Source organism: Schistocerca cancellata, chromosome 2 (assembly GCF_023864275.1).
Source record: "Schistocerca cancellata isolate TAMUIC-IGC-003103 chromosome 2, iqSchCanc2.1, whole genome shotgun sequence".
In the NCBI taxonomy this organism is placed as follows: Eukaryota; Metazoa; Arthropoda; class Insecta; order Orthoptera; family Acrididae; genus Schistocerca; species Schistocerca cancellata.
In genome coordinates this window covers 1,057,405,638-1,057,429,097 of record NC_064627.1, presented here as the reverse complement: position 1 = coordinate 1,057,429,097, position 23,460 = coordinate 1,057,405,638, and the positions used below count along the sequence as shown (strand labels likewise).

General features: G+C 38.4%; 2 protein-coding genes across 2 annotated transcripts in view; one reads left to right on the top strand and one right to left on the bottom strand.

The window, feature by feature from the left end:
- Nucleotides 1-10,456, bottom strand: part of LOC126163052 (uncharacterized) — a 181,703-nt gene extending 171,247 nt beyond the window's left edge. The window contains exon 1 of the mRNA XM_049919944.1: nucleotides 10,368-10,456. Within this exon, the coding sequence (XP_049775901.1) occupies nucleotides 10,368-10,371 (4 nt within the window). The 5' untranslated portion in view covers nucleotides 10,372-10,456. The remainder of the gene's footprint in view (nucleotides 1-10,367) is intronic.
- Nucleotides 10,457-10,476: 20 nt separating this feature from the next.
- The window catches only part of LOC126163051 (succinate dehydrogenase cytochrome b560 subunit, mitochondrial-like), a 60,109-nt gene continuing 47,125 nt past the window's right edge, over nucleotides 10,477-23,460 (top strand). The window contains exons 1-2 of the mRNA XM_049919943.1: nucleotides 10,477-10,580; nucleotides 10,672-10,728. Coding sequence (XP_049775900.1) covers nucleotides 10,564-10,580; nucleotides 10,672-10,728 — 74 coding nt within the window. The 5' untranslated portion in view covers nucleotides 10,477-10,563. The remainder of the gene's footprint in view (nucleotides 10,581-10,671; nucleotides 10,729-23,460) is intronic.

Below are 23,460 nucleotides of genomic sequence, written 5' to 3'. Positions count from 1 at the left end.
ATAGTGGAACAAACACTGGTAGCAGTTACTTCTGTAAAATATCTGGGAGTATGCGTGCGGAATGATTTGAAGTGGAATGATCATATAAAATTAATTGTTGATAAGGCGGGTACCAGGTTGAGATACATTCGGAGAGTCCTTAGAAAATATAGTCCATCAACAAAGGAGGTGGCTTACAAAACACTCGTTCGATCTATACTTGAGTATTCCTCATCAGTGTGGGATCCGTACCAGATCGGGGTGACGGAGGAGATAGAGAAGATCCAAAGAAGAGCGGCGCATTTCGTCACAGGGTTATTTGGTAACCGTGATAGCGTTATGGAGATGGTTAACAAACTCAAGTGGCAGACTCTGCAAGAGGGGCGCTCTGCATCGCGGTGTAGCTTGCTCGCCAGGTTTCGAGAGGGTGCGTTTCTGGATGAGGTATCGAATATATTGCTTCCCCCTACTTATACCTCCCGAGGAGATCACAAATGTAAAATTAGAGAGATTCAGCACGCACGGAGGCTTTCAGACAGTCGTTCTTCCCGCGAACCATACGCGACTGGAACAGAAAATGGAGGTAATGACAGTGGCACGTAAATTGCCCTCCGCCACACACCGTTGGGTGGCTTGCGGAGTATAAATGTAGATGTAGATGTAGTCTGGTCCCTTTAATCCCACAAACCAACCAACCAACCAACCAACCAACCAACCAACCAACCAACCAACCAACCAACCTGCCTCTTCCATCACATTCCGCAATGTCACTCTTGAGATACTATCATAGGCTTGTTTAAAATCGATATAAAGCTGATGTATGTTTGTTTGATGTTCATAACATTTTTCAAGTAGTATGCATAATGTGAATATTTGGTCAATTGTTACAGTCACTCTGATAGTCTCCAATTCTCTCTTCCATATAGGGAGTAAGCCTCCTAGTTAGGATTTGGAGTACACTTTATGTATAGTATTTAGCAGGGACATTCCTTGGTAATTCTGGCAGTTTAATTTACCACCTTTTTTATGTATGGGGCACATAATAGCCGTTTTCCAATCCATTGGCATGCTCTCCTCCTGCCAGATGTTCAGTATTACTTTATGTATGCTTTCCACAATGCTTCCCCACCACATTTGAGAAGTTCCACCTGGATCTGATCTTCTCCAGGTGCCCTGTTATTTTTTGAGGTCTTAATGGCTTGTTTCACTTCCTCCAGTGTGGGTCCTGGTGTTAAGAACTCTGGTCCATAATTAGTTATTCCCACCAGTTCTTCTTGATCTAACCCTTCTACTTGCTTCTCTTCCCCTAGCTGTTCAATTTCTTCCAATTTTTTTCTTTTCTAGTGCTCCTTTCTTCTATCTGCAAACCCTCTAAGCTACACCGCACTTCTCATTATATTCATTCAGATTTGTTCTAGTTCTTCTCTGAAATAATTTCATTTGTGCTATGTTACACTCCGCCAATCTTCTCATACAATCTGCCTTCCTTTGAGCCCGTACAAGTCCTCAAACCTCCCCAGCTGCCTCTAGGATTGCAGTCTTACATTGTTTCCACATTATTTCTATATGTTCATTTGATGTGTCGGTATCGTTCTTAATCCCCTCTTCTATTTTTGCCTGATGTGCTCTCCGTATTTCTTCTGACTTTAGTTTCTTAGTGTCAAAACTTTTTCTGTTTGTAACCTTTTTGTTTACTCAATAGATCCTTTTGCCTGCACTTAATTCTCACTAGATGATGGTCTGAATTGCAGTCAGCTCCACGTTGGCTCCTAACATCCATTATGTCTGATCCATCCCTCCTGTCAATCAATATATGGTCTATCTGATTTCTAGTTTGTCAATCTGGTGACATTCATGTTTCTTTGTGTATATTTTTGTGTGGAAACCATGTACTGCTAACAGTCATGTTTTTACGAATAGCAAAATATACAACCCTAATTCCTTTGTCATTTGACATTTCATGGAGCCTATGTCTTCCTATAGTTGGCTGATAAGCCTCTTTTTTTCCTATTTTTGCATTCAAGTCTCCTATTAAGACCTTAACATCATGTTTAGGAGCCTGATCACAACTGCTCTACTTTGCTATAAAACTCATCCTTCTGTTGTTCATCTGCCTCCTCTGTGGGTACATATACATTTACAATTGTTATGTTGACAAATTTTCCCCTTAATCTTAATATGGACATCCATTCATTGATTGGTTTGAAGTGCATTACACCATGTTTCAGTTCTCCACTGTGGCCTATCGTGCACCTGTTGCTTTGCAGGAGCTGTCCTTCCACAAAGCAGTCACTGCTGGCGGCCAACACAAGAGTGCTGATGCAACCTAGTCGATAGTAGGCAGTTAGTAAACAACACTATGCTGCAGTCACTGCTCAGTTTCCTATTCACTGATTTCTGCCAATGGCAAGCAATAAAGAAAATTCCAATGGAAAATGCCTATTTCCACCAATGACAACACGCAATGCAAAGACCAATAAAAAACACCTAATACCCTTCCTCTTCACCCGCATATCCAATGACAACACTCCTTCACGATATATAAATAACCAAACTAGTGGTCATTCAGCAATTAGCAATACACCCTAAGGAAGACGTCTTGCAATAGTCGCCGAAATGTCAGAATTTTATAGTTGACAATGCAGCCTCAAACCCAGAAGAATTTTATTAACTGTGACAATGGCTGCGGAAGTCTTCATTTACATTTACTTATCCGTTTGGGTTTGGTTATACTATTGGCAAAATATCACAGGAAACAACAACAACTGTCAAATATTTAAGAGTCACTGGAGGCACCTGAAGTGCATAATGACAACATAAAACAAACTGTAGAACAAACAGATGTCAGACTGAGATTCAACAGAAGAAGCTTCAGTAAAAGTAATTCATTCATGCAAGAAGTGACTTACAAAACACTTGTTATGACTAATTCTTGGGAAATGCAAATCAATCTGGGATCCTTGCCAAGCTGGATTAATAGAAGACATAGAAGAACAACATATGGCAGTGGGTTTTGTCACAAGATTGTTTAGGGATAATCTGGACAATTAACACTAACAATACCACGTGGGTCATTTTTGACCCATGAGGGTTCATTAAGGTCCCTACCCTCCTCCATAACCATGGCAGAACCAAATGCCCTTGTGACTTTTAATCATTTAAGGTGATGTACAACTCATCAAAATTTCATCTGGACAATTAACACTAACAATACCACGTGGGTCATTTTTGACCCATGAGGGTTCATCAAGGTCCCTACCCTCCTCCATAACCATGGCAGAACCAAATGCCCTTGTGACTTTTAATCATTTAAGGTGATGTACAACTCACCAAAATTTCATCCCCCTAGCCCATCTAGAAGTATGAAAAAATTATCTGTTGCACCTGAAGTACCACGTGGGTCATCTTTTACCTATACACAGTTTAATGCAATCTGATATCAATAACACAGGTATTCAGACTCTAAATAGTTTCTGGGAGAGCCTCGGCGTTATTAACTAGATGTCAGAGTACATCACGACAGTTTAGGACAAACATAACCTGAAATATGAAGAATTTGAAGGTCAGATGATGCTTTATGTCAGCATGGCTTTCGGTTCCCTACGCACTGGCAACATGCAGACCAACAAAGTGGCACAGAAATATACTGTTGTCTTAGGTTTGATACTATGTGATCAAGGAGGCAACACAAGGAAACATAAATTTTGCCTTGCTTCAGAAATATGAAATCTATTTATCGACAACTGTATTGCCTGATACAAGTCAGGTGAGAAAATGACTGTCGATGAAGAGCTGTATCCTTGCAAGTGTGGGCACCCATTTATACAATACACACTGAGTAAGCCTGATAAATATTGTATAAATTACGGGCTTTTGTGTGATGCTGACAAGCACTACTTTCTGAAATGATTCTCTTATCACGGCAAACATGAAACTCATGATCCGAGTAATCATCTTGGTCACGTCATTATGAATTTGGCACGGCTATTCCTCAGCTGTGGTCATAATATCACAACTGACAACTTCTTCATCCACCATGAAACTGGAGGATGACCTGAAACAAAAAGTAACAAGTTTAGTTGGCACTCTTTGGAGATCACTCAAAGAGTGTGGTGCGAAGTGGAGATGACGAGGTGTATGGAACACACCTGTAAACTCAAGTGACAATCTTCTCACAGTGTACCAAAGGGGGAAACGAAAAAAATTCCTTATTCTGAGTATCATGCATGCTGGATGTCAGGTCAATGAGAATAGTTGACCAAATGCCTATACTCTACAGTGTCCAAGCTTGCATCCACTGATGGTCTGTGCATGTCTTTTACAACATTTTTACCTTGGCATGATCAAGAAGATTTCACGGGAAGACTTTGTCCCTCAGAGTAGCCTATGAGCTTGCTGGCCCCTACAAACTGTAGAGATGAGCCAACCTCCATGCAAGAACCCCCCCACTAGTACTAAACCTCTGGAAATGTCTCAGCTTAGCTGGTGAGTCCACAGATAGTGGTATAAGGAGCATACAGTATAACTGGCTACACTTTCTCGCAACAATTTTGCGGCAACTAAGCCAGTCCACTCTTGAACTGACTTAGTGAGCCACCATGCAGGAATTCTTCCTGCATGTTGTGTGATGCTCTCCAAATTTTATGTCCCCTTGCAGAGCCATTACAGCACTGTCGGATTCTGATAGTGCAGTACTACTGTCTATGTTTTATGTAATGAAGTGGGAAGTAGGTTTTTGTGCAAACAATTTTTATACGGGATGCCATTATGGTGTGTTTATTTAAGAAAACCGTAAAATGAACTTGTTCACACTAATTATAAGCTAACTGTTAATGGTATGAGAGCATAGACTACCGCATGACTAGATCAAAGGGCAACCTATTGATGACTGCCGACTATGGCGCATGATCTTTAACTTCAGCGTATAATTGGTATAGTTCGTATAAGATCATACATCTTCGGTTATGGCAAAGTTATTTATTTATTAACATCAACGTTTCCTTGCACTGTAAAATTACTGTGACCTGTAGACTCCTCCTAATGTCTGAGTGCAAAAGGCAACTTTTGTTAGTAAATATTTATTAATAACAATTACTTGATTCACACTAGAGTAGATGTACTTTCCCTAAGTATCTATTTACAGAAGTAATGAGCAATTTCTGCATTTGCACCTCATCCCACTGGCTCTGAAAGCACCAGATGGCCAACTGCCTCTGCTAGCCAGCATGCAAACCTGCCACTCACTCCTTCCTCCAAACACTGTCAAATTCAGGTTTCCTGCAAAGAACAAAAGGGGACTAGAACTTCATGTACATGTTTCAACTGCAACAAGCAGGTGTACTGTCACGCCAAAACTCTCATCGAAAGTACAAACTGTGAGCCCATTCCAGGTTAGACACAACAGTTTGAGCCAAACCAGTATCAATATCAAATGATGCTTAAGTGTAGCATACAGGAAAAGGACATTTAAGCCCGGAGAGAACGCAAACTTTGCAGAAGGATGTGGCAGACAGCTTTAAATAAACAGGAACTATTGATTCGCCATATGTATAATGCTCAGAAGGTCAAAAGACAAGATTATCTTTCCAACATTCTGAGCCTAGAGCAAACAGTATTCTTGAATTAGCAGAGTCTGACTTCTCTGGATGAAAGGAAACAAGGACATTTGAAGGTGCTATATATTTCTTGAAACTAACAGATAATTGTTCAAGAAAAGTACTGTTGTACACATTTGGTGATAAAAATCATGTACCTGAAAAATTATAAGAGATTTCAAGAACCTACTGTAAAGATACACCAGTAATAAACTTTATGACCAGTGCACTGGCAGTGGAAAGGAATGTGTGAACCAGGAACAAAAACAACAGTAACTTACACGCCTAAAGAAAACAAAGTGGCAGAAAGAAACAACAGAACATTATTTAAAAAAAAAATGGGGGGGGGGGGGGGCGTCAGATGCCTAGTGTCTGATGCATGATTACTAAAAAGATATATGGGTGAAGCAGTGGCTATGGCTGTGTATCTCATTACAAAATTTCGTACAAAAACCTTAAAAAGCTAGGTGCCAGAAGAACAATTCTCCAGAAAGAAACCAAACCTTAGGTATCTCAAAATTATTTACCAGCAAAGACAGGTTTACTGAAGTTACGTTACCACTTTGACAAATCACAAATAAATCGCCCTCTTTCAACCTAAGCCATTCTTCAGACTACTGTGTAGCTGTAGCTCAATCTGTCACCACACCCTACATTCCAAAACATAATACAGACACAAAAAAGTCAGTGTTCTGTTCTCTTCCTGTTTGCCCGTTTACTACATCATATGGCAGAACAACATTACTTTCAGGAAAACCAAATATTCGGTATTGGTAGGTTCAACTGAAAAATCAAGTAGGTATAAATGAGATACAAAGAACATTGAATGCATACTGGTAGTATATTACAAGAGAATAGGGCATTATCAGTTATTGCAAGCTACTCAAGAAACATTAATTATAGCAAGAAATCAGATATCTGAAGAAAACACAGCTCAGAAGAGTGATGATGTCCCAAAAAGTCTCTGGAATGGTTAATAATACTTATTCAATTCACCTGCAGAGAAAGATACGAAATTTAGCAACCTAACTCAAAAATAGTTCAATCTGAAATTGTTACTTATGAGACAAATGACAACTCACGATAAATTTAGCCAATAAAAGCAGCTTATAGGAATCAAAGGCAATTGGGTCAAATAAAAATTCTCCTCATTTCACAGCAAATTCAAACACAAAAAAAATCATCAAGAATCCCGAATCCAGTAATGATCAACATTTAAGCAACTTATTACTTTTTGTTTATTTATTCATACAGGAATCATCTCACAATAATATAGAATTTGTCGTCATAATAAAATGAAAACAGATAGCCCAAAACATACACTTACTCTACAAATGCACAGAAATCAGATCCCTCATTAGAAGAAGTACTGTAAAGTAAAGAATCACTCAAATGATTGCATATTAATAACTTTGCAGACAATACCAATAGTTACTTCAGAATTTTTGCAGATGACACGCAATTATCCGCAATGAAATACTGTGTGAAAAAGGCTACACAAATATGCAGTTTGATCTTGCTTAAGTTTTGGAGTAGTGGAAAACCTGGCAACTTTGTTTAACTGTTCAGAAATATACAATTGTGAGTTTCACATATGGCAGAAACGTGAAATTTTGAAGTGTCAGTGTGTCACAATTAGTATCAATCAGTCAGCTCATATTAATATCTGTGTGTAACAATTTGTTGTGATGTGAAATGATCACATGGGCTCTGTCATCAACGAAAGCAGGTGGGAGAATTCGGTTAATGGGTAGGATATAAGGTTAATGCAATGCACCAACGAAATAGTTTGCTTACAAAATCAGTTCCAAAATGTTGTTCAAGTCTGTAGGTTCCATACAAAATAGGGCTACGAGTGGATATCAAATATGTACAAAGGCAGCAGAAATTGTAGGAGGAAGATGCTATTACTGTTTAATGTCCCGCCAACAATGAGGTCATTAGAGATGGAGCAGAAGCTCATATCAGGAAAGGACGAAGAAGGAAAGCAGCCGTGCCCTTTCAAAGGAACCATTCCCGCACTTGTCTGAAGGAATTTACAGAAATCACGGAAAACCTAAATCAGGATGGCCAGACACGGGTTTGACTGTCACAGGTCCATTCGACACATGAGAGAGCATTACTGAGATGCTGAAAGCCCTGAGTTGGCAGACCCTTGAAGACAGGTGCCAATTAGGCTACACTATGAAAGCCTACTTACAGGGTCTCCAAAACCAATATTAAGTAAAGTATTTAGAAATACATGCCAGCCCCCCCCCCCCCCCCCTGTGTATCGCTCCTGTATCACCAAGAAGAAGACAAGGTTATACTAATTACAGAAACATTTATTCAGTCACCCTTCTCCTGTATATGCATAGCTGGAATAGGAAGCAGCTTTAGAATCTCACACAACGTTAAACATCGGTACCCTATGCCTAGCACTTTATGGTAGTTTGCAAATTATGTACACAGAATTTGATAAAAAAATTTTTTGATGCTGAAATCACAGGTAATATAACAGATTCAGACCAATTTCAACGGTTCTGGCTGTCACCCAGGTGGAAGAAAGACATTTTCAGAAGGTGTGATGCTCCTGTCACGGGTCTTACTCCTACTTTTGTGCAATTTTTCTTTACTGAATCTCACTCATTACATAGATTATTGTACATGATTCTTCAGCTTTTCCTTGTGTACTTAATGCGGAAATAGTTTACAGGTGGAGTGCTGGATGTCACTGTGCGACGGGCACAATACTTCGGCAAACGACCACGTTGCCATCGTCAGGTCAGCGACACCACTCTTTTATTTCCTTCCCTCCTCTCCCTCTGATCAGCTGCTCCATCAGCCATCGCCCAGCATTCATAGCCCCACTGCTCCAGCCGATCCAATGTTCTCTCCTAGGATCGTGCCTAGGTGCATACGTTAGTGGAACCACTGCTTTTCCTTTGCCTGCCCCCAAAGTCAGTTCATTGTCTAGTACCTTGTTCCTCTTCTTGACCAATCTAATAGCAGTGGCCCATGCCATATAAATTTCTGGGTGTGTACACTGATGAACAATTGAGGTGGACAAGCCACATTAACTTTGTATGTGGTGAAGTCAGTACTAGCTTATATCTCCTTAGCCGTTCACGAAAATAGTTCCTAGCCAAACATTAAAAATATTATACCATAGAATAATTTAATCCTATCTTAATTATCAGACTGAATTAGGGGGGCTGTGCCACTGATGTCCACTTAGTAAGAATATTGCTCTTACAACAAAAAATAGGCCTACTAAGACTTTTACAAAAGCTAGACAATAGAGAATCACGTCATGAAGTATCTGTGCAGCAGAAATAGGCCTACCTAATAATATGTTCTATATACATATTTACATTAGTTATTTCCTTGTGAGTCAACCAATAGATGTGCAGAGATGTACGTGGTCACAATGCCAAGACAAAATACAAGTACTTCTGAAAACAAATAACATTCAAAATGACAGATTAAAGCCCATATACCAATGGTTTGATGAACTACAAAACTCTAAGAACACACATGGGGAAAGATTTTAATACAAAATTAATATTTTCTAGTAGAAATATGTTTGTCCAAAAGAAAGGAAGGATGATTAGGTTTTAAGTCCCTTTGACATTGAAGTCATGGGAGAGAGAAACAAGCTTGGAATGGATAAGGAAGGAAATCAGACGTGCTCTTTCATAAGAGCCATCCTGGCATTCACCAACAGCAATTTGAGGAAATCACAGAAAACATAACCTGAATTTCCACAGGCAGATCTGAACCGCCTTACTCAGTGAAAAGTATTAATATTCATTCAATGAATGTTAAGAAACTGCTTGTGATATGAACAAGTTGTACATCGGCTATAAGGTAATAAGTATACAAAATAGATATATGCTGTAACAATTGCTGTATTTTGTACATGTAACTACCATTATGGCTATTAATATTTCTGAGGTCTGCAGAAGCCGTCATTGTGATGACCCCATGCAAAGAAAATGTCAATAAATAAACTGTTGAATGCATTTTTACCCATGTATGAAACTCCTTTCTGTACCTAATAACAAGCCCTCGAGGGCTTTGTAAAGGTTGTTTTTGGTCCCAGGGTTATATTTGCGCTTTTCACCATTTTTTGTTAAAAGGGAAAAATTGGTAATGACAAAAGACGTCAGTGAGTATAGGTAGTGTGCTGTATAGTAGTTTCAAAACACTCAATTTTTTGAAAAGGTATCTACGGGAATTATTACCATATGTAATTTTTAAAACTCGCTTTGTATTCTGAAAATACTATACCTACAACTTAAATTTCCCCAGAAAAAGTGATTCTATAAACCACTGGTGAATGGAATATGGGCAACGAACTAGTTTCGTTTCCTAAATCAGCCATAGCAGTAATCATGCGTACTGAAATAATAGCTGAACCAAGGCACTTCATTAATGACAGACGTTTTTCCAATTAAGACCGTTATCTATCTGAAGTCCCAAGAACGCAACTCTTTCTACTTCTTGTATTTCATTGTTTGAGAAACCTACATTTATAGTTTATGATATTCCGTGAGGAGTACTGAACCGTACACAAATATCTTTTTCAAGGTATCACGCTAACGACTAACACAAGAACTGTTATTATTTAGATGTCGTGACGCCAGTAAAAATATTGAAATTAATGTACCTGTGTGACAGACAACAAAAATTCTTGTGTGGCACAAACACGTTTGTATAGCAAACTGTAGAAATAATCCTGCGTTGTAATTCCGCTGATTGTGTGCATTTAAAGCGTTTAACCTATTATCTAAAATTTTGACTAATATTTACCCATATTTGAAATACGACAGATGCAAACACTGTTTTCAAAACAGTCGTATTCCCGCTCGGCGCTCTAACAAATCAAAGATTAATGTAACGGCCGGGCGTGAACCAGAGGGCTTTACTGTTCTGCACAGGTTCTGCTTTATCTTCCACCTCATGTACAAACTTTGGTGGCGGACACAAATAGAACTAGGTTTGGAATATGGCACTGTGTTACAGGTGAAATTGGCAATAATTTATTTTTCAAGCATTATTGTCGATATTATTAGAGATAATGTGTATCGTCTACTATTCTAAATGTCTGTCACAGATTGCTGGGAAACAGGCAGTTATGTGGGAGCTTCGTACGAGGATTATATAGCCAGCCGTAAGTTTTACTTTTTTCGTTTCCTGTTTTATTTTTTTTTTAAGCGTTTTAAGTGACAGTTTATAAATACGTATTTCATTTGCAGCTGTTTGAATGTACATGTCGCTAATATGAGAATCTGTTAATTTCTGATGAAATCTTTTCGGGCTATCCGGATGGAAGTCCGAGAAGATTTCATCAGCTTTATACACCGGGAAAGCGTACATTCACACTGTTAATTTATGTTTAGATGTGTAGGAATTCCAACGTTGATAGTCATACTCTTCTAGGTAAAGACTTGCTTCGTTGACTACCGTAAATAGAAATCAGAAACGGAATTCGTGCACTCGACTTAACTACTGTAGCTACTGTACTGAAAGACATGCATCCGTCAAGTTAATTCATATAATGTGGTTCTTAGTCGCGTGGAAGACTTGAACCAGAGACTCGGAGGATTCTGTGACAAGCTAGGCTATGACTCCATAGACTTGCACCATAGGGTTGAGAGTTCTAGGGCCCCCCTAAATAGTCCAGATATTCACTACACATCAGAGGCAGCTAGCCAAGTAGTTGACACTGTGTGAGGTGCACACAATGGTTTTTTAGTTGAGGTGACTCTCCATCCAATCCACATCAGAATCCTAGTAGTTAACTGTCACAGCATTCGGAACAAAGTGCCAGAATTTGAAGTGCTCTGAGGAAGCACTGAAGCTCATATAATTGGGTGATTTTGATGATTAGAATGAAGAGAGTATATTTGAAAGCTGCTGTACAGAGTTGAGGGATATAAATGTCATAGTAGTTTCTATTTATAGAGTACCAGAGAAACCTGCGAGTGAAGCTCTTCTGGTGAATTTTCATTGCCCGCTGGGAAAGCTCAATAAAGGAAAATGATAGTAATTAGCTGCTGACTTCAGTATTATCATAGTTGAAAACAGTGATGTGTCGAAATTCACTGAGCTAATAAAAAACTTTGCCTTCAAAATAAACTTCATGCAACCCACTGGAGTAAATGCACAGTCAGCTACCTGTATGATAATATTGTAACAAATTATGTATTTAAAAATGTTTATAAATTTTGCATAGATTTAGGACTCTCTGACCACTCTGCATTATTGATTCAACTACCAAAAATTATCGAGATTTCATGTAACAAAAGCGATACAAAAAGGAATTCCACTGAAAAAAATTCAGTTAGTTTAGAAATAAGTTGAGAGAGATTGAATGGCCACACAGCTGCATTATTTCGAGTAATAGTAACTTTAACCAATTTTTAAGTAGCTTTTTTGAAATGTTTAATGACACTTTTCAACTTGTAACCACATGTTACAAAATGACTATTAAACTTAACTATCTAACTCAGGATATAAAAATTTCTAGTGCCAGGAAGAGGAAACTCCACAATGAACTGAAATATAATAAAAATAGATGTTCTACTGAGTATGCTTGTTATTATAATGCTATATTTAAAAAAGCTGTGAAGGCAGCCAAGCAAATGACAAACAATAAGTTCATAGTACAACATAAAAGTACAAGACAAAAGCAGTGTATTCTGTTGTCAAATCAGAGTTAGGTGTTAGAGTTAGTAGTAATGAAATATATAGGGTTTATGTAGATGATAGCATTATTATAAACCCAGCTCAAATATTAGTGTGTTTAAATGAAATCTTCACAAATGTGGAAAAGTCAGATGTTGATGTAGCAGAGTATCAGAGTAAAGTAAATCCCCGTGGGCTCTGGCAAGAAGCTGAGTGTGTTATGGATTTTTTAAAAAGTCTTAATATAGGATGTGGAAAATGTTATGTTATCAGTAAAAAATAAAACTCTGCTAGGGGGGATGGGATACCCTCTAAAGTGATTAAAACAGTGTGTTACATAACAGTACCTCCCCCTAGCTAAAATGTTCAACCAATCTCTTGAACAGGGATCTTTCCTATTGTCCTGAAGTGTGCTGAAGTCAGATCTCTGTTCAAGAAAGGGTCAAGGGGATACATGGGAACTACCGCCCTGTTTCTGTTCTTCCAGTCCTGTCAAAAGTGGTCGAGAAAGTAGCTGCAAATCAGATCAAAAATTTTATTGTAAAAGTATTATTATAAGTAAGCAATTTGGATTTCAACCAGCAAAAAACACTCTGGATGCAGTGAATAAAATTATTGAAAAGATATGCCAATCATTGGATCAGATGGGTAAAGTTGCAGGTATCTTATGTGATCTCTCAAAGCGTTTGACTCCGTGATCCATAACTTACTTATTTACAAGTTAGACAAATACAGGACTACGGACAATGCTCTAAATTGGCTCATATCATACTTGCACAACAGAAAACAAAGATAACTACCACTTCAAATGCAGTGAATAATTAATTTTAATGAGTACAGTATCACAAGGTATGCCTCAAGCTCCATTTTCGCACCAATCCTGTTCCTGTTCTATATAAATAACTTGCCCCTAAATATAAATTCTCCATCAGTTCTGTTTGCAGACCATAATTCTGTTTGAATTGCAGATGATGATGTAGGAAAAAAATCCAAGCTCCATTGTAAGCATGAAAACTGGTTCCAGTTAAATGTGTTGAAACAGAACTTTGCAAAAACCCGTACAGTATATTTCAAAACCAAATGTTCCAAATGTGTGGAACTTAAAATACAACATAACAGTTGACTTATGGAAAAAGTTGACACCGTCAAATTCCTAGGACTAAGTGTGGACAAGAACTTAAGCTGGAATACTCATATTGACTTCCTATCAAATAAGATATGCTGGTTTGCATTTGCAATGCAAATACTAACAAATTCCACTGATTTCAGTACATGAAAAATTGCTTTTCATAGTTATTTTTAATATGTTATTAGATATGGTATAATTTTCTGGAGAAGTTCAAGTAGTGTATCTTGAATACTGAAACTTCTAAAGAAAATTGTCAGATACGTGTGTACTGCACAGCGGAGTCTTGCCAGCCATTATTTCTGAAACTACAAATCCTAACTGTTCCCTCCATACACATGTATGAATCTAGAAGTGAGAAGTGGAGGTGGCGTATTTGTTGCAGTAGACATGAAACTCAAGTCCACTTAGATAGAATTTCCCCCCACCCCCCAAGGCTCAATCTCAGGGGTGAGCAAGATGTTATAATAGTGTCCTACTTTCAACCATCAGATTCTGCTCCCGGTGTAGCCAAGAAACTTGAGAGAAAACCTCAGTTTACTTGTACATGTGAGCTATTATTGTAAGTTATCTGTTTTGTGAAAAAATATCTATTTCTCTGGCTTCGCTAAATTTGTATTTCATCAGCTTGCAGTGAAGTATTGAAATGTCTACAACTTCCTGTTATAGCACTGGTTTAATCAGTGCAATACAATGTTAGATAGCTGTTTCTCTGGTGAGGTTAGTCAGTGTATCACAAGCATTGGGCTTAATTGATAGCATGTTTGTTATTTTATGAAGTTCTGTTACTTTCATCACCAGTGTACACAGAGAATGGTATTTGAAAGCTGTACTCCATAATTAATTGTATGTATTGAAGAATGTTATTTTATAAGTGAAATGAAGTGTCAGATATAACTGCTTGATTAACAGATTTTAGAAGACTAAATTGTGCAGGAGAGAAAATCTGAAAGAGAGCAAAGTTCATGACATATATTTGAGTTATTGCTGCCTCCAGTCCATTTGAGTTATTGCTGCCTGCCAAACAGCTCCCAGTGAATTATATGTAGAGCACAATGTGAATACGAAACTGCAGTACCTGTGCTATTCTGATTACGATGCAAAGTTCTTTTGGACATGCATACATGAAAGGAACAGGCACTGTGGCAACCGCAGTCGTTACAAAACACATCAAATGAATTAGCAATTACAAATAATGACTAGCATCAGCTGCAGAATGGAATGACAATAATGAAAATTTGTTCCTGACTGGGATCGAACCCGGGTATCCCGCTTATCGCGAGCAGTTGCCTTACCATTTGGCTATCTGTGCATGACTCAGGCCAGACCCAAACTTCCATAGGTCATCAACCATACATCTAGAACAGTATATGAGTGACTGCCTATAGCTGTTTACAGGACAGTCATCTTCTGTTCATTGTCATACCTCTCTGGTACTTCAGTTGATAGTTACCGATCAACTGTAAAACAACAAATCTGATTTGCACTATTCACACATTCCTTGAAGGCAGTTTGTAAATGGGAATTGTCCTTTGACACCAAAATACTGGCTTCAATTTCCACTAGCCATTGTGTGACATCCATTTCACTGTCCCCATACATCTACATCCAAACTCTGCAAACTACTTTGAAGTGCATGGTAGAGGGTACTTCCCATTATTCAAGTTATAAGGGCTTATTTCATTTTCATTCACATATAGAGTGTGAGAAGAATGATGGTTTACATGCCTCTGTGTACACTGTAATCTCATTTTGTTCTCACAGTTCCTTTGGGAGTGATGCATAGGGAGTTCCTGATATTCCTAGAGTCACCATTTAAAGGACACTATATACAGTACACTTGTGTGCCCGCTCCTAGAATAGTGGACTAGTGTGTTGGACCTGTACCAGATAGTACTAACAAGGGATACTGAATGGGTATAAGAAGGGGAAAAGCAAATGGTCAAAGGTCTGTGTGATCCATGGTAGACTGTCATGGATATGTTTACAGATATGAATTGGTAAGCACAAGCTATCCCATTAAAGTCTACTTTCAAAGTTTCTAGAATCAAGTTTAAATGATGTATCTACGAATCCACTATAATCCTTTACACATCGCATCCATAATGACTGCGAAGAAAAGATTAGACTGATTACAGTGTGCACAGAGGCATTTTAAGTCGTCATTCTTCCCACGCTCCATATGTGAATGGAATGGGTGAAAAGCCTTATTAAAAGGGTACAGTGGGACATACCCTCTGCCATGCACTTCCTAGTCTCTCTGGCATTGACATGGCCCAAACAAACCAGTTGACTATTTGTGCTATCCTTCTCTGTATACCTTCAATACCCCATGTTAGTCTTAATTGGTATGGGTCCCACACTCTTGAGCAATATTCTAAGATGGGTTACACAGGTGGTGTGAAGGCAATCTCCTTTGTAGACTGATTGCATTTCCCTCGTATTTGACCAATGAACTAAGTCAGAAGTCTGCCGTCTGCTTTACCTATGACTGAGACTATGTGATAGCTCCATTTCACATCCCTACAAAGTGTTGCATTGTTGTGGTCTTCAGTCTGAAGACTAGTGTGATTCAGCTCTCCATGCTACTCTATCCTGTGCAAGCTTCTTCATCTCCGAGTAACTACTGCAGCCTATATCCTTCTCAATCTACATACTGTATTTGTCTCGTTCTCCCTCTATGATTTTTAACCTCCGCACTTCCCTCCATTACTAAATTGGCGATCCCTTGATGTCTCAGAATGTGTTCAACCAACTGACGCCTTCTTCTTGTCAGGTTGTGCCACGAATTTCTTTTCTCCTCAATTCTATTCAGCACCTCCTAAGTACAATTCATTCATCATAAGAATAATATAATTCGTTCATCATAAGAATAAACCTCATGTAAACAAACACACGTGTGATGATTGGTGAGCAGCTGTAGCTCTCGTACACTGGTGTTGTACTGCTCTTGGAAGGAGGTCTAAGTTATGTATTAGATATCTTATTACTATCTCACTGTAAATGAAACTTTAAGACATTCTGATGTATTAACAGTCATCAACGTTTTAGTTAATCACACTGTAGCTAGGTAATTGTTATTTCAAAAATTGTGTACACTCAGTCTCTGTAAGCGCTACTTGTGCTCCGATTGTCTCACTGTTCATGCATACCGTGGAAATGGATTACACTGCTTCCTGATTCGTAGTGAAATGTGCGCAGAACACTGTTAATGGCTAGAAGTAAGTTGTTCTTAATGTTTTTCATAAAATTAGAGAGAAAAATCTGCTCTGATGGTTTTCGAGAAACACTATGACTAAATATATGGGTGGTGTTACAATTGTATGGGTGGCGTATGAGATTGGTAATCTTGTGTGCTGGTGGGCTGTGGTTTGAAACCCATTGTGGTCTCTAATTTTTTTTTAATACCTAAACTAACCATCATTTTTTCAAGAAAAATGCACATCTTTTAGTTTCTAATTGCATATCACACACAGAATTCTGGTTTTCAATGCAAATACACATTCTCAGTTATCGATATTTTATAACTGATTGTTGAAGTTCAGAAAACATTACATAATTAAATTTTTTGGAGAAAAGTGAAAAATCAAATACTCCTTGTTTGAATATGTCCATTGTTTTGTAGGACAGATATGCTTTCACACGAGACAGAGTGGTAAGTATCATAGAAGTATGGAAAACAATAATATTCACAGTGTTGATCACACTGTACAAATGCTGCATTTTTATGATTGTAACCTTAACACTGCAATCTGAACCCAATAGAATTGATCTGGAGCCGAGTTAGGGGATTTGTCACGAGAAAGTAAGACATTTAAGCTGCCAAACATACTGGAATTAATGCATGGAGATTTGACATGTCACTGCCGAATGAAGACGAAATGCAGAACAGCGCATCGTAAAAGAGGAGGGAAATGAGGATTTTTTTGGTGGCTTGGGATTCTGTTGCTGTTCGCTTTGTTATGTAGCAGTACTGAAATGTATTCCTTGGAGTCCCATATGGAAGGAGTCAGAGATTATAAGAGGGCTGAGTGTAATACCTTCATTGGCTTCAATATTTAACTACATGGTGAAATCCCAGCAGGGCACTTTTACGCTGCACATAGCTCATGCAGAAAAATTACCCTTGTTAAAGTCAAGAATTTTCATCACTCTTGTTTTTAATTACAATAATATGTTATCTAAGATCCAGAGCATGTTATGTTTTCCATCAGATCACCTAAGAAGCATATCACCTGAGTTTTACCATTATTTCCTTCTTTCTAAAAATTAAATGACATGCAAAGCTGTATTGTTCTCTGCTCGTCTCTTTTTATTCTTTACAGCCAGTTGTTCACATTACAGCATGTTAGTTGGACCATGTGGATGGCCGGTGCTGTCCAAGTTAAATGCACTGGTAATGCTGTTGTCCTGTATTACAACTGATCCTCATTATTGTACTTGACTGCACACAAAACAGCTAAGCTTCCGCTCTACGTGAAACAAAAGCCAATGAGGTTTCAGCAAATGCAGAATAATACATAGTGTAATATTTACTTGAGGTTTATTCTTATGATGAACAGAGTATAGTTATGTGATCTACCCATCTAATTTTCATCATTCTTCTGTAGCACCACATTTCATTACCTTCTATTCTCTTCTTGTATAAACTGTTTATCATCCTTGGTTCCCTTCCACACATCGCTACACTCCATACAAATACTTTCAGAAAAAGACTTCCTGATGCTTCAATCTGTACTCAAGGTTAACAAATTTCTCTTCGTCAGAAAGTTAGATAGTGGAAACTCCATGCATTCTGACCCGAGATGCTGGAGTTGGCAGTTGTGTATACATGAGGTGTCCTTCCTTGTGTTTTGGAATCTTTTACTGATGAAGGCTGTGGCCAGAAGCTGTATGTCTTTCAGTTGTGCCTGTCTGCAACTTGATGTGTCTCCTTTACAGTAAGTAGCACTCTGTCTCTTCTTCAGAAAAGCTTTTTTTGCCTTTTCCAGTCTTAATTTTACATCCTCTCTTCTTCAGCCACCATCAGATATTTTAATTCCCAAATATCAAAACTCATCTACTACTTTCAGTGGCTTATTTCCTAATTTTATTCCCTCAGCATCGCCTGATTTATTTTTACTAAATTCCATTATCCTCATTGTGCTTTTGTTCATGTTCATCTTATATTCTCTTTTCAAGGCACTGTCCATTCCTTCAGTTGCTCTTCCAAGTCCTTTGATGTGTCTGACAGAATTATAATGTCATCAGGAAACTTCAAAGTTTTTATTTCTTCTCCCTGTACTTTAAATCATACCTCTATTTTTTCCCCCCTTTACTGTTTGCTCAGTGTAAAGCTTAACATCAGGAATAGGCTACAACCTTATCTCACTTCCTTCTCAGCCACTGCTTCTCTTTCATGCCCCTTGACTCTTATAACTGCCATCTGGTTTCTGTACAATGTGTAAGTAGCCTTTCGCTCCTGGTATTTTACCCCCGCTACTCTCAGAATTTCGAAGAAAGTGTTCCAGTTAACATCGTTAAAAGCTTTGTCTAAATCTACAAATGCTATAAATGTAGGTTTGCCTTTCAATAACATATATTCTATGAGAAGTCGGAGTCAGTACTGCCTCTTGTGTTCCCAAATTTTTGTGGAACCCATGCTGATCTTCCCCGAGGTCAGCTTCTACCAGTTTTTCCATTTGCCTGTAAAGAATTTGTGTTAGTACTTATTATTTGTGTCAGTGCTGCACCTGCTTTCTTTGGAATTAGATTTATTACATTCTTCGTGAAGACTTGAGGGTATTTCACCTGTCTCATACATCTTGCTCACCGGGTGGAAGAGTCACATCATGAGTGGCTCTCCCTAGGCCATCAGTAGTTCTGATGGAGTGGTGTCTACTCCTAGGGCCTTGTTTTGACTTAGGTCATTCAGTGCTCTGTCAAATTCTTCGACCAGTATTTATCTTCATCTACATTCTCTTCCACATATATAATATTGCCTTCAAGTACATCTCCCTCGTATAGACCCTCTGTATACTACTTCTGCCTTTCACCTTTACCTTCTTTGCATAGGACTGGTTTTCCATCCAAGCCCATGATATTATGCTGGTAGTTCTCTTTTCTCCAAAAACTCTTCAATTTTCCTGTGGGCAGTATCTACCTTTCCTATAGCAGGGTGTCTACGACCCGGGACAACCGGGAGATCTGGGAAAAACCCGGGATTTTTTCATCCGGGAGAAAACCGGGAAAAACCCGGGATATTTTTAGAATTCCGGGAAATTTTCATTGTTTTAGTTTTCAGTTAAATTTTTGTAATTTTGACTAGTAAGAACCGACACACTAACAAAGGATATTACTGTATCCCGCTACTGCAGAATAATACTTCAACAATAAAACATAAACGAGAGAAAAAAACGAAAATAACTTAAATTGCAATGAAAATGCGCCATATACGACGACGACACAAGTGCTCATGCAAGCGTCTGCCGATTGAAAATGTGTCAAAGGCTTTAGGAAGACTACACAGTGCTTCATAACAACAAATTGCCTCCAATGAGCGTGAAGTCGCAACTGTTTACATTCGATTTGTTTTAGCAGTTAACGTGCGGGCTCATGCGCATGCGCAGTAGAGTCACGTTTGACTAGTAGATTCTCCCGCTTCTGTCAACAGGAATGTGGCTGTTGGTTGTACAAGCAGTCGCAGCAAGCAGCTAGATACTTCCGGGAAATGGGGGCGCCTAATTCATATTCTTGAGGGGAAAAAAAAAACTTGTTTCACAAAGCACCTAGCATCCAGCGCACGTTTGCCTATCAATTAGTCATGTGATTTTGAAACGCTTCTCTGTTGGTTTTTGAACACATTTTAAGTTGATTTCTGAATGAATCATAAGCTGACTTTTGAATGCATGCATAGTGTACGTGATGTGTCTGTCAGGAGAATCCTTGTCGCATCTAGAAATAAACTTTCCACAGACAAAAGGGGAAGGGGCTATACGAGCTGAGTGGAATAAAGCCGAATGGATGAATGGCAATCGCTGTCTGATTATGTGGCTGATTGGGTGTGCGAATGATCAGCGTTGTTATAATTACTAGCGAAATCCATAGATTCATACTATCAGAATGGAAGTAAACGAGTGACAGGAATAACAGGTGAGAAAGATTATGTATTATCTTCTCGGTGTGTCCAAGAAAATGAAGTTTTGACAGAAAATGTTTGGCCAGATCTCTACACTAGTAAGGACCAGTAGTACAGTCCCCGGCTACCAGCCGCTTAAGTTCTATTATGGAAGTAACACGGAAAACGTGTTCTACGGACACATAACAACGCCTTACCGGAGAATAATTGCGGGAGAAGTAAACCAGTGATTCTGGCAGGGTTAGTGAAGTTAATCGGCGAACAAATTTTGACAGTGGCAGCAATAGCTACAGAATTGGTGATGACAGGATTGTTTGTTAGAACGAGGACGGAGAAGAAACGAGGACATCTCACAAATTATGGAAGAATAAGACGATTCCAAATTTATATAAAAATTTCGTAATACTAGTTTTCGATCTCATGCTAGAGAAGCTGGTGCATATGAATGAAACGTGAAACTATTTCCTAACATAAAGTTTTTTGCTTGTAGTAGGCCTAATAGGCATTTGATATTGATACTTATTGGATTATATTCTGTCGTGTTATAAAAATGACCATTTGTGCCAAAACAGTCTCGTTTATTTGGTGTGTTATAAAATTGCTGCCGTATTAGAAAGGCCTATTTTGTTTTATCTAGCAGACAGTGACAAAATAGATGTAATCAGATCGAGAAACCACACCAGTCTTGGGTATTATTTGTATTAACAGCTTTTTCAGTATTAGATAACTACATTTCGATTTTCCATGTAGCAAAACGTTTGACAAACTTTGATAAGGTAGAAGATTCTTTCACAGAAAGGAAAACACGCCATGTAACGCTGTAGCAAGATTAGAGAGAAAAAAAGGAGCTAAGGTTTGAAGTAATGTGTAATTTCTTGCTTATCGCTTGTCAGTACTGCTTTTATATATCCTATATTTAATTTTATGTTACACAAAACAGCAAGTTATTAACTAATGGGCAATGAAGAGTTCAGATTTTCCGAAGAGTTCTTGTTCTCTCGATTACAAATAATCCTATCCGCTGTTAATTGCGAGATTTTTTTTTTAAGAGAGGCAGACTGCCAAACCGGCCGACTGGGAGCAGGAGAGGCACCACAGGACATTTCAATTTCCACTCTCCTGAATATAGTTTGGACGTGCAGTAGAAAAATGCTTTATGAAGAGGCATGGAACTGCACTTGGGCATACTTAAGACCAAATAATATGTCTTACATTTCCTCGAATACATACGTTTTATGTTTCAGACTTTTCAGAAAGATGTGCGCTACAAGATGAACATATTTTGAAAATTCAATTTTTTTTAGTATTGACCCGGTTCGCAAATGTCGTAGATCCGGGGCTGATGCGCAGAGCAATCTGAGCTATAGTGGATAGTCTCCACGTGACCCGTGTTTACGTTCAGTGATTTTGCTGTTTCCCCTTCGTTTACTCTCACGTCAAATGAAAACAAAACGGGTATCCGTGGCCGGGAGCTATCAAGTGAATTAAAACACATTCACATGATTACTAAAGGCTGAAATATGTCATTAGTTTCAGATTTTATTTTATTTCCACCTTTCTGACAGTCAAGCATTAATCGCCTTGCGGAACAATGAAGTTATTTTTGTCTGTTTACTAAAGAAATTTGACTTTTGCTAATCTCTTCCGCAGAGGCAGTCAATGTGTTTGAAACGAAATGTTTAATTCCACAGTACTGGGTAGTTTCAACTGTTCACTGCATTTCAAGTGCACGTTTTCATTTTCTAGCACGTATGGCATTATGCCATAATAAAGAACCAAACTTGATATAATACAGTACTGGTGCTCCAAGAAAATTTACATTCTGAAAACCACACTTATAACTGAAAACCACACTTATAAGCTTAATATCAGGTCGGGGTCTATGGTACTCCATTGGGAATCTGGACATACGAGTGTGCCTTTAAGTATGCACTTTAAATGTGCACATTTTAATATGGTTCACGAAATTCCGATGCTCTTGCAGTATCATCTTTCATTGATGATCTTTTACACGTACGTATATACGGGCTTCGTACGTCATGATAGCTACCCAAGCGCGGTGTCGCCTGTTACCTGAGCTCTGTGGCAACTGCTGAAACGAACCTATTTGTAACAGGTCGCGGGAAAATATTACGATTGGTGGTATGAAAAGCGTTACTTTCAAAGTAAATATCCTTTTACGTAAGTTGAACTACGTACAAGAATGGACCGTGAATTTATTAAATCACAAAGCGTTTGACTCTCATTTAAAAATCTGGTGTCTGATGACGAGCCATTTAGAAGCATTTCGAACCCTCGAACCCTGAAGATCAGACATTTATGTCATTATTAAAAATTTTACAGGCACATTTGTATATCTCTTAAAGTGTAATACGCGCAAAAAAGATCAACAGTATATGCGAAAGCTTAGCTTCTCTTGCAGCTTGAGACCAATATTTTATGTGAAAGCTTTGCTTTTCTTGTAACAACATATGTATATTAATTTAAACTATTAACTTTCCCTGTTTGGCGCGCTACTTAACACTATTGGCTGACTACATCACGTGTCCTATGCTCTGAATATCCTGTCATCGGCTGGCGAGATCACGTGAACGGCTTACAAAAGCGCATCAAAATCTCGGTTTCAGTGGTTCGGAAAGTAACATGCTGTGTTTGGTGGATTTCCAATGTCTGTTTTCATAATACGAAAATACGCAGCGTACATGTTGCTGTACATCAAAGATATTTCCAAAACGTGTCTTTTTCTCTGAGTTTCGTTTTCTAAAGTGCCGGGGGAATTGTACGCTCGTGTACAAAACCATAACCATTCAAAGGAGTGATAGGGGAAAATATACTGTCATCCGGGAGAAAGTGTGTTTTTAACCGGGAAATCCGGGAATTTTTTTTTTCCTTGTCCACGTAGACACCCTGTATAGTGATATGCTTGTAAATCCTTACATTTGTCCTCTAGCCATTCCTGCTTAGCCATTTTG